General features: G+C 40.8%; 1 protein-coding gene across 7 annotated transcripts in view; it reads right to left on the minus strand.

The window, feature by feature from the left end:
• grin1a (glutamate receptor, ionotropic, N-methyl D-aspartate 1a) overlaps positions 1-15526 on the minus strand; it is a 45530-nt gene that overhangs the window by 14797 nt on the left and 15207 nt on the right. For 4 of the 7 annotated variants that reach the window (XM_033647018.2, XM_033647014.2, XM_033647012.2 and 1 more), the window contains exons 4-14: positions 14358-14420; positions 13479-13576; positions 11232-11353; positions 10044-10218; positions 7835-7979; positions 5124-5210; positions 4574-4709; positions 4116-4243; positions 1156-1320; positions 649-767; positions 174-286 (exon numbers count right to left, since the gene is read on the minus strand). In XM_033647018.2, the coding sequence (XP_033502909.1) occupies positions 174-286; positions 649-767; positions 1156-1320; positions 4116-4243; positions 4574-4709; positions 5124-5210; positions 7835-7979; positions 10044-10218; positions 11232-11353; positions 13479-13576; positions 14358-14420 (1351 nt within the window). The remainder of the gene's footprint in view (positions 1-173; positions 287-648; positions 768-1155; positions 1321-4115; positions 4244-4573; positions 4710-5123; positions 5211-7834; positions 7980-10043; positions 10219-11231; positions 11354-13478; positions 13577-14357; positions 14421-15526) is intronic. The other 3 variants (XM_033647019.2, XM_078162225.1, XM_033647020.2) reach the window with 1 other exon arrangement.

Raw genomic sequence — 15526 nt, forward strand, 5'->3', positions numbered from 1 at the left:
GACAGTGAGGCAACGCCTGGAGCCACAAACGCCTTGATTTTGGTCTTAATACAACTGCACAACTGTGTTAAGACCAAAGTACTCGACAGCGTTACAGTGTTCGGGGAAGAAGGCAACATTGATCGGTTACGTGATGATTTGGGTATTTTCAGTAATGATTTTCTCTGGCTCACCTTCTCCAATTCCAGAGTTCAGCAACACTCCCCAGGAGAACCACATAGCAGATGATAAGGTGAGGGCATCTTCTTCTTCTTCTTCACTGTTTACTTTAAATCTTCCAAACGGGCTAGAGGGAAGAAATTGGGAGGGTTGCAGGAGACAAAGTGAGAAATGGCTGAGAACCTGTAGAGAGGAAAACCCTGGCGACCCCAGGCAGGGAAGGGAACTGAACATGAGCGAGCAAAAGCAAGAGGGAGACGCACTCGGAAAGAAAAGAGACAAAGACGGCGGCACAGTAACAGAGCAGTGGGATGGTTGGAGCCAATCTTCACCTCTGTCTGCGTCCGTGTCCACACCGAGGGAAGATCTGTAGCACTTAGGAGTGAATGTACACACATGTACGCACGCACACACATTCACTGATTCAGTCGTGAGAATACGGAAACACACACATGGACACACACATACACACACAGGTCCCCCTTGTACCTGAACCGGTCTAGTAGGTAAAGCATCACCGCCACCACATGCACCGATAGACCCACCAGCAGCCACAGTGTGCTTTGGAACGGTTGCATGAATGAGTCCAGCGTACTGCGAGGTATTTCCTGTAAACACACACCGCAATTGGTTATTTATTAATAATAAAGTGTGATTACCTGACGTTTGCATATTATACACTAACATGATGTCTGTTTATAAATTTATCTCTTCAACTTTACATAACATGTACATTTTACATATTTGATGACCAGATTTTTGTATGTGTTTTGTTCCAGGCACGCTTGTGTGTTTGTTGATGTCTGTGTCAGTTAAAAATCATAGCCAACTGTTGAAATTTGCTTGAGTTGTGTAGTCAGTCACAGTGCACTTCAAGATGGCATTCATTTTTATCCAAGAGAGATGAACATAGCAAGTAGACAAAATGTAAACCTGTGAATCAGGTTTCACAAACGGTTTTAGTTACATATGACATGAATGAAAACTAATAGTTACCTTTTTAACAAGGATGGTGAGGCCTTGATATTTAAAGGGTTTGGAGAACTCGATGTACTGGGCTCGTTCGTTGTTTATAGTCAGCGGGGCTACAATCATGTCAGCCAGGCCCCCGAGGAGCTCACCCATCATGCCATTCCACTCTTTCTTGTTACTGTTGTTCACCTGGAGTCCCAAAAGGAAGGTGTGAACATGAGAATCAGCTATCAACCTGCTGTCGTCTAGACCACAGAATGTTTCCAGGCTTTAAGGATCTGGGTTAAGCCTACTGGGGATACAAGGCATGCTCCACATCTTTGGAACTGGCTCTGTTTTACATAAGAGAGCTTGCTTATTTGCAGGAATTGATAAGATCATGCACTGAAGTAAACCAAAAATGTGGGATATCGTGCTCATGCCTTCAGGAAAGGCTTTTTCTGTGTTAGACGTGAATGTTGAAAAATCTGCCAAGATATAAAATGTGCTGAAACTTGCATTAAAGCTCTGTAAAGCTGAGGGAAGCTGCAAATTCAGGTGATAACTCTCTGCAGGTTCATCATTATGAGCGACCCCTTTCATGTGTCACATTGATTTTCATTGTCATTTGAATTATAGCCCATTTAAGCTTTGGCACAAATTGATACGAGCACAGGACTATTATGTTTTATTGGTAACACATTAAAATGATGATTCTCAAACAAAACGCAATGAAAAAGTATTGATATAGGGATTGAAATTTAGTAACGGTTATGGTTAATAAGATTTCTGAGGAAAAAAAACAAGGTACAAATTGTCAGGGCCTTCAAATAAAACAAAAAAAACACAGCATGGCCCTGTATGTGGTACTAATACGACAGTATTAATGGCTACATATGGAGTACATCATTAAATGTGCAATAGCTGTGTTGTAAATATTTAGGTAGGTTAGCAAACTGTTAAGGGTATGATATAATTTCTTTAGAATAAACAAAAGATTTGTACATTAGCTGAAGCTGCTTTTTAAAAATATTTGTTATTAAATCCATCCTCCATCTTAAAGGAAGACTTCACCCCCAAATGACCATTTGTATATTAATTATTCACCCTGTGTTACGTTGACTTTGTTAAGAAAACTTTTTTTTCCTCACATGCCTCTACAGTGAACGAAGAATCCAAAAACGGTTAGAATTCTTGATAAACTGATGTCATGAGGGTCCGTGCTTAACAACAGCAAAATTATATCAAAACAGCAAGCCGTGCAATATATTCCAAGTCTCATTTATCCAGTCGTATGCTCAGTACTTCCCAAACAGACAGACATTTCCAATGGGGAACTGAACTGAAAGTAAAACTTATCAATGCTTTCTTCAAAGCCAGACTTAATTAACAAAAACACAGGAGCCACCTCACCAAACACAGGAGCAGCTGGTCTACTGCTGCCTTGATCAGTTAGCTTGTTTGTCGTATTGTGTGACCTAGGTTTTTTTTTAGTTAGTTTGAATTCATTAAAGTCATGCAATAACACAAACTAACTGATTGAGGCAATGGTAGACCAGCAGCTCCTGTGTTCAGTGAGGTAAAATTACTGTTTTAGTTAATGGAGTGTGGCTTTCAAAGAGTTACGTTTTAATTCAGTTCATTTCCCCCGCCGGAGAGAGCTTTCTGTTTTACTACTGGATAAATGAGACTTGGATTAACACATGTTTTGATACAGTTTTGCTGTTGTTAAACGCAGACCCCTATGACTTCAATTCATCAAGAATTTTCTCAGTTTTTGGATTCTTCGTTCACTGGAGGTATGTGAGAAAAACAAAGTTTTCTTCACAAATTCAACATAAAGCCCAGTATACATTTTGCAAATTTGGGCTGTCTGAGATGAAAGATGTGAAAGAAACGTGGCGATATCTTCGGCCATGGCTCTAAAACAGTGGTCCTACGTCGCACAGTGAGAGAGGCTCAAGGATGGTGGCTGTCACGGTCTTGCGATCAAAAACAACCTGTGATAAAATTCTTTAAGTGTCAGAAAGTGAGGATTACCATATCACACTGTGACTGCTCTTACGGCCCATGTCTATTCACCACTAATAGAAATGCATCATGAAATGGCGTACTGGCGCTAAACCCAAACAAACAGCAGAAGCCTTGCCTGTATGATGTGTCCTCCAGCTCTTACCATGATCATGTAAAGAAGGACGAAGCATGGAAGGAAATAGTGGGGGAGTTGTAGCTGCCAGGTCAACGACCTAGCAACTAGCAAACACACAGACACACAGCAGTATGTACTGTCCACAAAACTTTAGGTTATTTAATAATGTGACCCTCTATGTCGTGCTTCACAGTTGGAGAAGTAATAACCCATACAAAATCCTTGTGTACTTGGTATAGAAAAGCTATTGCATTGTACATTGTAGCCTGTGATTCAGTAAGCACTGTCTTCGTACAGTCTGCATACATCAAACTTGATGTCATACAAAAGTTTATTAGACCCATATTGCACAGTCTGTAGGAGGCTTAACACACCGTGAGAAATTGATATGTAAATGGTTATTTGGGGTGGTGAAGTTTTCCTTTAAAGCCGTCATATTTCAAATTTACAGCAGTGCTCACTTAGCAACCTATTAATTATGTTCATATGTGATAACTCAAGTTTTGGGGGACCATGTTTGTTTTGTTGATTTTATGTGATATTATGTTCCTTTCACATACTGACCACAACTCTCATAGGGGTTGCTGCTCACCTAGTCCTTTGATATACAAATAAAAAACCTGACACTAGATCAGTGACCGTGGGCAAGTTCACCTGCTGGACATTTGATATCTGTGGGTCTCCACTTTATGGCTGCTTATTGCTTCAGCTCTGAATAGTTAGTGAGATCACTACTGTTAGTGGAGTAAAATAAGAGGATTATTCAAGTTACGTGAAGTATTGATTGTGAGGTATCGCGTGCAACCTTTGCCTCATGCAAAAATACGACAAACATGACTGTGGATTTAAAACTCACCCGCTCCTGAGTTCCGAATTTCCCATCAGCCACCAGATGCACCTCATAGGTAAAGTTCATGGTCATAGCCAACTTGATGAGGAGATCAATACAGAATCCATAACAACACTGGGGCACAATTGGGCGTCCTGTAACAAAACCAGCAACAGTTACAAGTTACAATCACTCTTGAGGATACATGTTGGTTTTTTTAATCCAAAGGCGGCGCACGTAGACTGAACGAAATGCGTGACACGGTGCACTGCAGACGACCACACACAGTCACACTGTTTGCCAGAAACACAGCGTTCAGACCAGGCACATCCCAGCATCCCAACCATCACTCATTCTGAATGGCACACTCAGCTACATGCATACATATATAGATACCTACTGCATATATATGTATGCATCTCCAGTGGGTGTTTGGCGGGTGCAGTAAAAGCACAGTGATAATGTAAACGTCCCTGATAGGTTACCTGGGATGGTCTCATTGGGCCCAGTGCAGATAACCTTTTTAATTAAGACTCCATTTAATGTCATTTCCTCCTTGCATGTTCCGTCCGGCTGAGTGGGTTTCACATATACAAATGGCTCCTGGTGTATCGTCACTATCTATAACAGACGGGACAGAAAGCTGTTTATCAAGTAGTCAGAGCTGGGTCCATGTCAGCCCAGAGGGACTCCAGCGAGAGAGAGAAAAGAAACACTTGGAAAAACCCCGCAGATACACAAATACCCATGTACAGACTCCCAGATACACATGGACACACAGAGACAGACAGATGAATGTAAAAATAACTGACAGGGCTACAGATGAGCCGTTCTTCGCAGGCCTGTGACAAATTTGAAGAGATAAAAGTCATAGCAGATTTATCACCGCTGCTTTTATGAGCATAGATTAACTTCACTCCCCTGTGAGAAACAAGTGTCAGCGCACTGTCCAACACGGGTATATCAGCTCAGGTCCGGGCTCTATCTGTGTAGACAAGAACGTCACATTGCAGCAGCAAAGCCAAGGCAGCCTACCTTTAATCGAGTGGACATCTGGAAGCCCTGTGGTTTCTCAGTCTCTCCTCCGGGCCAGATGATCTTCCGCTGATTGTTCATTACCACCTGCAGGGATGCCGCACACATACATAATATCATAGGTGAGTGCTGACAGAAGGCGTGCTGATGATGAGGCTCCAGCACTGTGGGTGAGCATCACTAATGAGTCAGCTTTATATAAGAGCAGCTCAGCGGTTCCTTTATTTACTTCATCAACCTCTGACTTGTGTATCATACCTGAGGGTTTCAGGAAGTTATTAATATCACACCTATCACAGGAGAACCGAAGTGCTGATCCTCGCAGTCCTTACTATCTGCTGTGTTTGCAGTAGGGTTGCACCGATATGAGACTAACAGTACAATAACAGTCTCAGAAAAATATTTTTTTTTTTTTAGTTAAACATTTATTACTATAATTGTAACTTGGAGGATATTTTTCTAATATGTGATGAGTTAAATACAACAACACAGGACAGAGACACACAAAATTAATTCTGTTGTGGTTCTGGTAATAATGCATTATGCTATGACAGTGCAATGTCAGCACTAGTTTTTAAAAAATAATTAGATAAGATAAACAACACTCAAATGGATGGAAGCTGAAAGATCTTTCCATTAAATGCAGAATTGTACTTCTCACTGATATCTTTATTTTCTGTCTAGAATTTATTCTAAACCCAAGGTCGACTGCAGACACCTCAATAAAATGAATCAATCATCCCCAATGTTATATGACAGTGTGGCAGTTGTATCCCAATGATATGATGCGATATGACGTTGTGACTTCTCTTTTTAACCTCCTTGTTGAAAAAGAACTAAATAAATTTCAAAGTTTAGGATTAGGGACATGAATTGAGGCCTGAGTGCAAAGACTTGAGACTTACTTGTGACTTGCAAAATAATAAAATGGTCACACTTCTGTTAAATATCTACCATTAATTACAAATGAATATAATTTGACAGTAGAATGTCAACACTAAGTCAACTAACTATTGTTTCCCAGGCCCCAGCTGGAGCAGATGGACTAATGACGGCTATTTCTTTATTCCATGCACACCTGTTTTCACAGCATACATTTACTGACTGATTTCTAGCTGTTCAGTACAAACTGCAAGGGTTTGAAACTTGCATGAGATAACTGTTAGAATTTAATTCATATTTTTGCTGTGAAACCAAACCCAAAAGACTATCAACAATAGGATTGTGGTCGTTTCTTGCATTCATTCATTGCTGCTTCACAACAGGCACTAAAAGTATCGAATATTTGGCATCTTGGTTTTCATATTGAAAGAAATGGAAACCAGCGGGTGCCTGAAAGGTTGGAAATCTCTCTGAAAAATAAGGTTGTGCTTTGTAAAATGCTCAGCAATGTTGTTTTTATACCTAGGACTCATGAAGTATGAGATGCAGATGCAGCTCCTGCTTGCCCTCTAGAGTTCAATGCAGTTCATGATTCATGGCAAAGCATGATGCAGTCAAAGGTGACATGATGCTACAGTGGTCTATCCTAAAAAAAAAATCAACTGGTCATTTCATAAGTCTGCAGTCATTTTTCATGCTTTAAAGGGTGGGTGACTGATGGGAATAACATTCATTACAAGTGAGAGCAGGAGCAGATGGCAGCAGCAGAACATGCTGCATTGTAGCTACTCGGGGCATGTTCGCACCATGAAATTAAATCCACAAAAAAATGTTTGGTTTTGCTACTAACAGGCTCAGATTGTTATTATAAGTTTTTCAAGACATTATGGAGAAGACCCTGCAGAGACAGACTTTTTTTGTAAAGGAGAGGATCCTTTTTGTTTTACCAGAACCAGCCCTGTAATTGCCATCGCCAAAACCAAACTCCATTTAAATAAAGAGTAATTTCATCAGTGTGAAACACACTACATTCAAAGTCAACAGAAACAAAAACTCCTGTCTTGGATTGTCCTTCTACTCTTCCAACAATCACCAGCTCTGGGTTAGTTGAAATAAACCCTTTATTCACCCAGTTAGATACAAAACATGCTGGTTCAATACATGCTAAAATAACTGTTTATTAAAATGGAGTCTGGTGGAATTGATGATGGCAATTTCAGGGCTGTTTATGGCGAAACAAGAAGGATCTAACTCTGTAGGAATACTTTCTATATTGTTGTCAGACACAAATAAGCACTTTTATGTGATGTAAATTGGCGGTGTACAAATGCATCTTGTGGTTACACTGCAGCATGTTTTACCTTTGTGGCTGCAGGACTCTTGCTCAATACTGAACCAGTTTTAAAAAATGTTGTTCCAATTAGTTGTTCAGACTCAAAACATGGAAAAATAGGGTCCAGGTTGAAAACTATAGAAGTTACCCCCTGAAAATGATGGTGCTGCTGACCTCCTGTACTTTAATTTCTCACCAGCCATGTGGGCTGTTGTCAGAGTTTGAGAGAGGGAAGTACATACCTCTCATATCTACTGCAAAAAGACTGCTGCAGCATCACGTTAGTTTTGGCTGACCTGCAGTGAGCTGCCCTACATTAACTGCATTGTTCTATACATAGAAAAGTGGAGCTGCATGTCCAGTACAAATAAGAAAATAGATGACTATGTACACAGAGGTGATGCGACATATACGTGGGCAGTGAGTATAAACTTGGGAATGGACCTAAATTCAGTTGTGTCCGGTATGCCAGAGTAGCCTCTGCCTGTCAGTTTACCTGTGTTCCATTGTAGATGCCGACTTGAATGAGTCGACTCTTCTGGTAGTTGAGTATGCTGTAATGGGCGTACTTTCTGTCTCCATCGTCATTGAACTCCACGCGTCCTGTGAGGCCCTCTGGGTATTTGGATGACATCAGCACCCTGTGGGAAGCAGAAATAATTATCTGTGAATGAGCACACATGTCCATGTGCATGGGTAATGCGTGTCAGCGATTAGGACTGTCACAGTGCATTTTATTATGTATCGTTCGGCACAAGGCTCCCAGTGCATTGTGTGTGGTAAAACTACTGATTCACCACTTTTTATTGTTGTTGTCATTGGAAATATGATGAACAAGGCAGAGCTGTAGTTGTTGAGCTGATATGTGCTGTTTTTGTCACCACATGTATTTGTTACTCTGCTGAGAAACTGCCCTAAGTGGGTCAGTCACTTGTCACTGGAAAGTGACAAATATCAGGGCTCCAACGCCTTCTCAAACATCAGACTCAATGGCAGCTCAAGGACATTTCAAGCCCCATTCCCTCAAATTCAAGGACCCAACACAGCCTAGACTGAGACACTGATCACGGTTAATTACTGTTATAACGCTGAGGATTATTATAATGAGAAGAAGCAGTGGCATAATAATTTTGAAGAGAGGGAGGCTTGTTACATCTCAGTCGTGGTGTGTTACAGCAATGGCAGACAAAATCAATTTCTGTTCTTGCACAAATTCAAGCACATTCAATGACACACGTCTGTTTATGTCTATTTTTAAAAACCTTAAAGGCGTTGATTTTTTCCACTCAAATTCACCAACATTTAAGTATTTAAGGACCTGAGGGAAAACTGCAAATATAGAGTTTGTAGAACAATCTGGAAAACCTGATGAACCTCGATCTTGCAGCTTTACAGCCAAATTGAAAATGGGGATAAAATGTAGATTTCACTAAGGGGAACAGTTGTTAATCTAAATATATTGATTAGTACAGCTTTAATGGTAATTCAAAATATGCACAGTGAAATCTCAGCAAACTTAATTAATCAAATTTAAATCAGCTGTTCTGGTGTATCTGGCTCATTTAAAGTGGAAATAGACACGTTGTTTTTCATTATTATGGGAGGATGATTGCATAATGTAATGGCTGTAGAATAATGATACCATCAGCATTCAGATTGGTTCCCTATAAGCCTCACTTTTATTATGTAAATCTGTCTGCTACTGGGTATGATCTCCCGGGAAAATTAAAGCTCGATTCATGGCACAGAGGAAGTGAGTCAACCATTGCACAACCAGAACAGGAAGAGCAGAGCGCTTTTTCCTCAGTAGCTATAAGAAGCTATCCCCAGTTACCAGAGAGTATAAGTAATAAGTTTTTTGCACTTACTAGTAGAAATGGCAGACCAAGGAGCAACCAAAGAACTGTGGAAACTCTACCAGGCAAAATGAAAAAGAGCCCCCTTGCTAGGCTCTGAAAATGGTCAACACAGCCCTAGCGAGGGCAGGGGGCAGAAACAAAATGCTTCCTAAAATGCCAACTAAAAAACACAAAACCAAAAACTGCCAGTCAGACAGCTGTTTCCAAAGCCACCAGACTCCACTGAGAAAAACAGTAACTTTAACTCTCTGAACATGGAAACTGCTGGTCTACCGCTGCCTTTATCAAGTAGTTTGTTTGAGTTATTGTGTGAGTTTGGTGATTGTGAACTAACCCTTTAAAATGCCAAAGTCACACAAGAACACAAACAAACTACCTGATCCAGGCAGCGGTACAGCAGCAGCTCCTGTGTTCAGCAAGCTTAAATTACTGTTTTTTTCAATGGAGTCTGGTGCTGAAAAGAACGATTAACAGAAACAAAATTGCTATCTAACAGCAAGGTAAAGTGGTGAAAATATTATAAATGTAGCATAAATTTAAACTGTTATTGATTTTTTTAGAAGGCTAAAATGCATTTAGCTGCTTCCCCCCTCAACAGCAGTACATTGCTTTGCTTCCATGTTGGTACTCCTATCTGCTTCTCCAAAATGGAGTTGTGCCACCCACCATATGCTCTATGTGAGATACTAACCATAGATAAATACCTCATACAATCCACTTCAAAAGAGCCAAACTATGCCTTTAAGTTATAGATTTTTTGGAGTCTATTATCCACAATACACCCCTGTTCTCAGAGTTAGAAAATACTAAACTGGGGCAATACTTTGGGTCGGTATTCAAGCTTACCGTTTAAAGAGTGGCCCTGTTTTCCAGATGTTGGTGTTGCCCACGCATCCTCTTGGGGGTTCTGTGATATTCTCCTTCTCAAAGAGCTCCTGGATGGACTGAGCCACCACAGCCACTGCATCATTGATATGGGCTGACTCATTCTTCCCGTTGATGAGCTGGAGGCCGATCAGACCTGAGACCAGGCCAACAACAGAAGATAATCACTGACCGCAGCATGCTACAGCCTCTCTGGATCCTTTTGCAATGCACAAAGTGTAAAAAAAACTTATAGGGCCTCCGGTTTAGACATCCTGAATAAAGGTCATACATCAGCTGTGTGATCCATCATCCCTGCCTGTTAATCTCAGGGAAGATAACTCAGGAAATATCCACATCTTGTCATTTATGAGATGAGGCAGCAGAATGAATGGATCTTTTCGCTGATGTTGCCACTGATGACCTTTTCACAGCATGTGTAAAGAGTCCCTTGAAGTTGGATCTTTTTTTTTTTCGCCCTACCAGCTAAGGATCAGGGAATCAGCACAGGCAAAGCATCGTATGTGTTAGGAATAAACAAAAATAAAAACCACCAGCCCTAAATATAAACCAAACAACAATCCAACTTCAGCTAAGTTTTCTGATTGCAACCAGGTCCGTCAGCCTTGCAGACTCCGAGGAGAAGCTGCAGTGGAGGTGGAAGAGACTGGACACGGACAGGACAACAAACGCTCTGCAGGGGTTGGTTGTGTAAGGGTGCCCGGGGGGGAAAGACGTTCGACATTTGTGACCACAAAGTGATAAAATATTGTGAGACTTGTGCGAAAAAATCCAGGAACAGAGACAAGAAAAGGCTGATGTAGCTTACCACTCTATCAGTTATGTGTTGCAAACTCTCTCTCCCTTTGTAACTCATTAGAAACCAAGACATTAATACGGCAGAACAGCACAATGAATTTACCTTCGGATAATCCAGGACATACATAAAACAAAAGTGTACTGTAGATACACAGCTCATTTAAACCTTTAAACGCGTGATGCTTAAACGTTTAAATGCTCAACACACAACAAGCAGTTATACAGTTAATCATGTAATGCATCCATCGTTAAACAGTTAAGTCCTCTAATCCTGTATGTGTTATGATCGGCCTCTGAGCAAAGCCGGGGTTAACTCGTGCATTCCCACTGATCTCTGCTGGATGAACGTACCGTCTGGCGCCTCGCTCAGGGCTTTACCCGACATCTCCCGCTCGCCCACCAGCCACACGTACCCCGAGCCGGTCATGTTGAGGAAGCGGGCAGCCTTGTACACTGCAGCAGCGTCCTCCTCACTGGAGTTTGACAAAAGATTTTTTTTTTTACATCACAGCACGCTGAATGAAGGTGAAGAAAGAACCTTTGTCTTCATTTTCAGGAGTGACTGATGACTTCATAGTTGTTTGGGACTGGTGCAGCATTACAGCAAATAACTCCACTTTATTGATGTGAAAATATTAAACGAACACAAAGCCACACTCTGTTGACAAAAACAGTCATTTTGCTAAACACACAAGCTGCTGGTCTACTGCTGCCTCAATCAGCTAGTTTCTTTGTTGTGTGACTTGTATGGCAAATCTGAACAAACAATTCAAAGCAACAGAGTCACACAATAACACAAACAAACTGATGGAGGCAGTGATGGACCAGCAGCGAAGTAAGTGATGTAAAATGACTGTTTTGTCAAGGGAGTCTGACTTTCTAAAAGTTTCACTTTCAGTTTAGTTCCCCATTGGAAAGGGCTGTCTGTTTGGAAAGTACCGAGCATACCACTGGATTAATGAGACCTGGATTATACTGCATGTGTTGATTTGAGAGTTTTGGAACCATCTGTTTCGATATAGTTTTTCTGTTTTTGAACACTGACCCCTTTTACTTCAATTCATTAAGAACATTATCCCTTTTGTTCACCAGAGGCATGCACGAAAAACAAAGAAATTGACTTTTACATTCCTTTTTGTATTTATTTATGTTTTTGTTCTGTATTCAGCTCCAACTTTTAATCTCTTAAGCACTAAATTCCCTTTCAAATTTCCCTTAATTAGCTTTAAAGTCACAGAAAAATCCACTTTGTATGATAGTTATTCTAATTTCCATTTATCAAAGCTGCATGATGCTTACATTAGAGTGAAATATAAAAACCCCGTGTCAGGATCAGGCTACATAACATCAGCCAGATGACAGTCTGACCAAATGGACATGGGGAGTCAGGAATGGAAATGTATGCACAGTGATAGGGCGCGGAAATTACCCGTCTCATCTGGTGAAGTGTGTCATAGTGAAAGACAACCTCCACAGCATCTGGGATGCATCGCAGCATCCCGACAAAAAGACAAGCACGTCAGATTTATTTTATTCTTAGCCCCGTCTCATCTAGTTGGAACGTTTCATGACACTTTGAGACAATGATTGACCTCAAAGGAGCACAGAGCGCTCTTTAACACACAACTGTGTGATGCTGGTGCTGCTGCCAGGTGCAACAGTAAAGTCGGTCCTGTTTGATCACTTGTACGCATCATGCAAGTTGTTAAAGACAGCGAGCTTTGATTGGTGGGGGTCCAACTTGTAGTCTGCAATGTTACTAAGCAACCTGATCTCCAGAATACATGTTGGCATTGTACATTTCTGCACACCACAGATATCTAACATCTATACACTATTACATAGCAGATGGTTATCTTTAGAGAAAGGGTTTTTGGTGGCACAATCACAGCTGTAAATGGCGCCAATGTCAAGCTAAAAAATACTTGGTGGTCTGCAGCTTGGCCTGGATGTCACACTATCAACCATCCCCTGCACCTCCTGATGGCAAAGACAAAATTCTTATCTGTACAAATATAATGTATTCATGGCATGCAGCAATGTACAATATCAGTATTTGTAATTTGTTGTTTAGCTACTTCAAAGGGAAATCTACCCGGGTCTTGCACAGCATGTCATACAACTTTGGCGCATATTTGTCTCCGAAAATATTCAACATTTTTCAACAGTCAGGCGTGAAAGCAATCGACATACCTAAGATGTCAACTGTACCTAAATATAGGTTAGAACCACACCTGGGTCCAGCAGATGGTTTGTGTTGAACTAGGTTTCAGATAAAGATGAAATGATTAGTCGATCAACTTATGATTGATTAATTAAAAAAGTCATTTTCTTAAGCAGAAATACCATAAAAAAAAATCTTGGTTCCAACATCTAATTTTTGTCTTTGTCTTATGCGAATATTTAAATATTTTGAGGGGTTCATTTGCTGCCCATTTTCACTGTTTTCTATCTGAAAAAAAGAGAAAATAATTAGTTACAGCCCTCGTTTAAACACCTCCTTTACCACCAAAATTATCTCGTTTCACCCATTTCTTCCTCGGATCATGGGTTGGGCTTTTCAAAGCACGTGTGATACCTTTACAAACAAAATCTCACCTGGCGGACAGAATGATGACTCGGGCCTCCAGCTCTTTCGCCTCCAGCAGCAGGGCAGTTAAGTTAGTCTCCTGGCTGAACTGGAGGACTTTCTCTGCCTGTGATCGGGGCATAAGAAAGGTCAAGCCAGCTACTTTTCCCTACCTCAGACACCATGCTGCCTCTTTACCTGCTTGGTTCGAGGTTGGCCGATTTTTTTTTTTTTTTTTTTTTGGGAAAACGGGAGACAGAGATAAAAAGGAAAGCGATCCAGGGGAACCGGCTGAACTAAAAAAAAAAAAAAAAAAAAAAGCTTGAAGGGAAAAAAAACTTTTGCATTTGTTCGCATGCAAACTGAGGGTTATCAAGGCTCCAAAGAAGGACGTGCATGTGTTAGGTAGGGGGGAAGAAGAAGGTCAATGCAACCAGTAACTAAAAACGGGTGGAGGGGGGTGAGGGGGACGTTTTCCCCCAACAAAAAGACTGCTGAAAACTAGGGAAGTGCTACAGAACAGGAGGAAGTAGCATCTGGGAAACGGTTTTGTCCCACACTACCGGTTCTCCACAAAGGAATGGACTTGCAAACTCTTTTTGTGTGTGAGTATGTGTGTTCTGAGTTCATGCATTCCTTTATTGAAGGAGAAAATGAAAATGATAAAAGCGGGGGCGCTGTTCACTGATATCTTTTTTTTTCTTGTAATGACCGAAAATTATAGATCTTTCATCACAAAATCATTCTTCATTTAAATCATAGGGAAATGTCTCAAAGTAAAAATTAAAGAAAACACGTGCTACCAAGAGAGGGACATTTCTGGGTCGGCTGGTGACTGGTTTGGGCTGGTTTCTAGTTGCTACGTTTGGAAAGTTGGTGGGCGGCGTGCATTGACCATGCAAATATACCTTAGGTCCTCGCTTGTTGTCATAGGACAGTTGGTCGAGGTTTTCATAGTTCCTTTTTTTATTCTGATGAGTAATGTGCACAGAGAAAATATGCAGACACAGAAAAATATTATAAACAGTTGTGAATGGAGGGCAGTAAAGCATTCCAACAAATCTCCACTTTTCTGCTTCAAATTGGGATCTTTAACAGTGGGGCTTGCAAAACATCAGAGATGACCGCTTTATAATGACGCTGGAATCATTAATACTTGGGAAATGTATTCATTGTAGTCGATGCATGAATTATCAGTGATGCTGATTCGGCTGCATTGATCAGCTTGAAGAAATAATTGGATCAAAGCGCTGTGGCTCCAGCAATAATCAATACAGAATGCTGAACTGCAGCTCAGCCATCTGCTTTGTTTCTTCTTCACTGTGCCAGAAACTAACATCACACAGCTGGAAGCTTTTGACAAACAAACATGGCCATCAACAAGAGCTTTTCAACACCACACCGTCAAGTGCAAAGTCTGATCACATTTTTGGTGCAATTTTAACTAAAAGTTTTATGGTATGGTGACTTTCAATCCTTAACTAGGGAACAGCTGATCAATCCAAACATCTGTTGGTGTGAGTGACACAACATTTCATGTTATTAACTGGTGTGATCGGACACTTGGTACAGCACATCAAAAGCTAGAGACCAGCCTGACGTCTATGGCAAATGTTAATTGCATGGATAAATCATTTTACTACAATTGTATTAACAAATTGAATTGTGACTTACAAAACCAAATCAAACTAAATGCCTATAAGATTACATGATGCATACTGTACACAGTTAGTATGTGGTATGGTATTTGGTCACAGCACAACATTCTGACTCTCAGTCGTTGCTGAGCAGGCTGAACTTAAACCTGTAAACCTGATGTATTTTTCAACCTGGTCCCTATCATCCCAGTGACTAATGGGAAAAACAACTTTTTAAATTGGTCCCGTATGGAGCAAGAGCGCTGCAGCCAGTCGTAGCGAAACTGATTGCAATGCAAAGGCTCATTTATACTCAACGTTAGATGTGTATACAGACACGGTTGGAGCCTTCTGTCCATACTCTGCGTTCATTTCATTTGGTCATTTGTTTCATTTGTTCATTTATTTGCTCATGTTTCCAGACAGCTTACGGATATAGA

The sequence above is a fragment of the Epinephelus lanceolatus genome, chromosome 19 (assembly GCF_041903045.1).
Source record: "Epinephelus lanceolatus isolate andai-2023 chromosome 19, ASM4190304v1, whole genome shotgun sequence".
Classification (NCBI taxonomy): Eukaryota; Metazoa; Chordata; class Actinopteri; order Perciformes; family Serranidae; genus Epinephelus; species Epinephelus lanceolatus.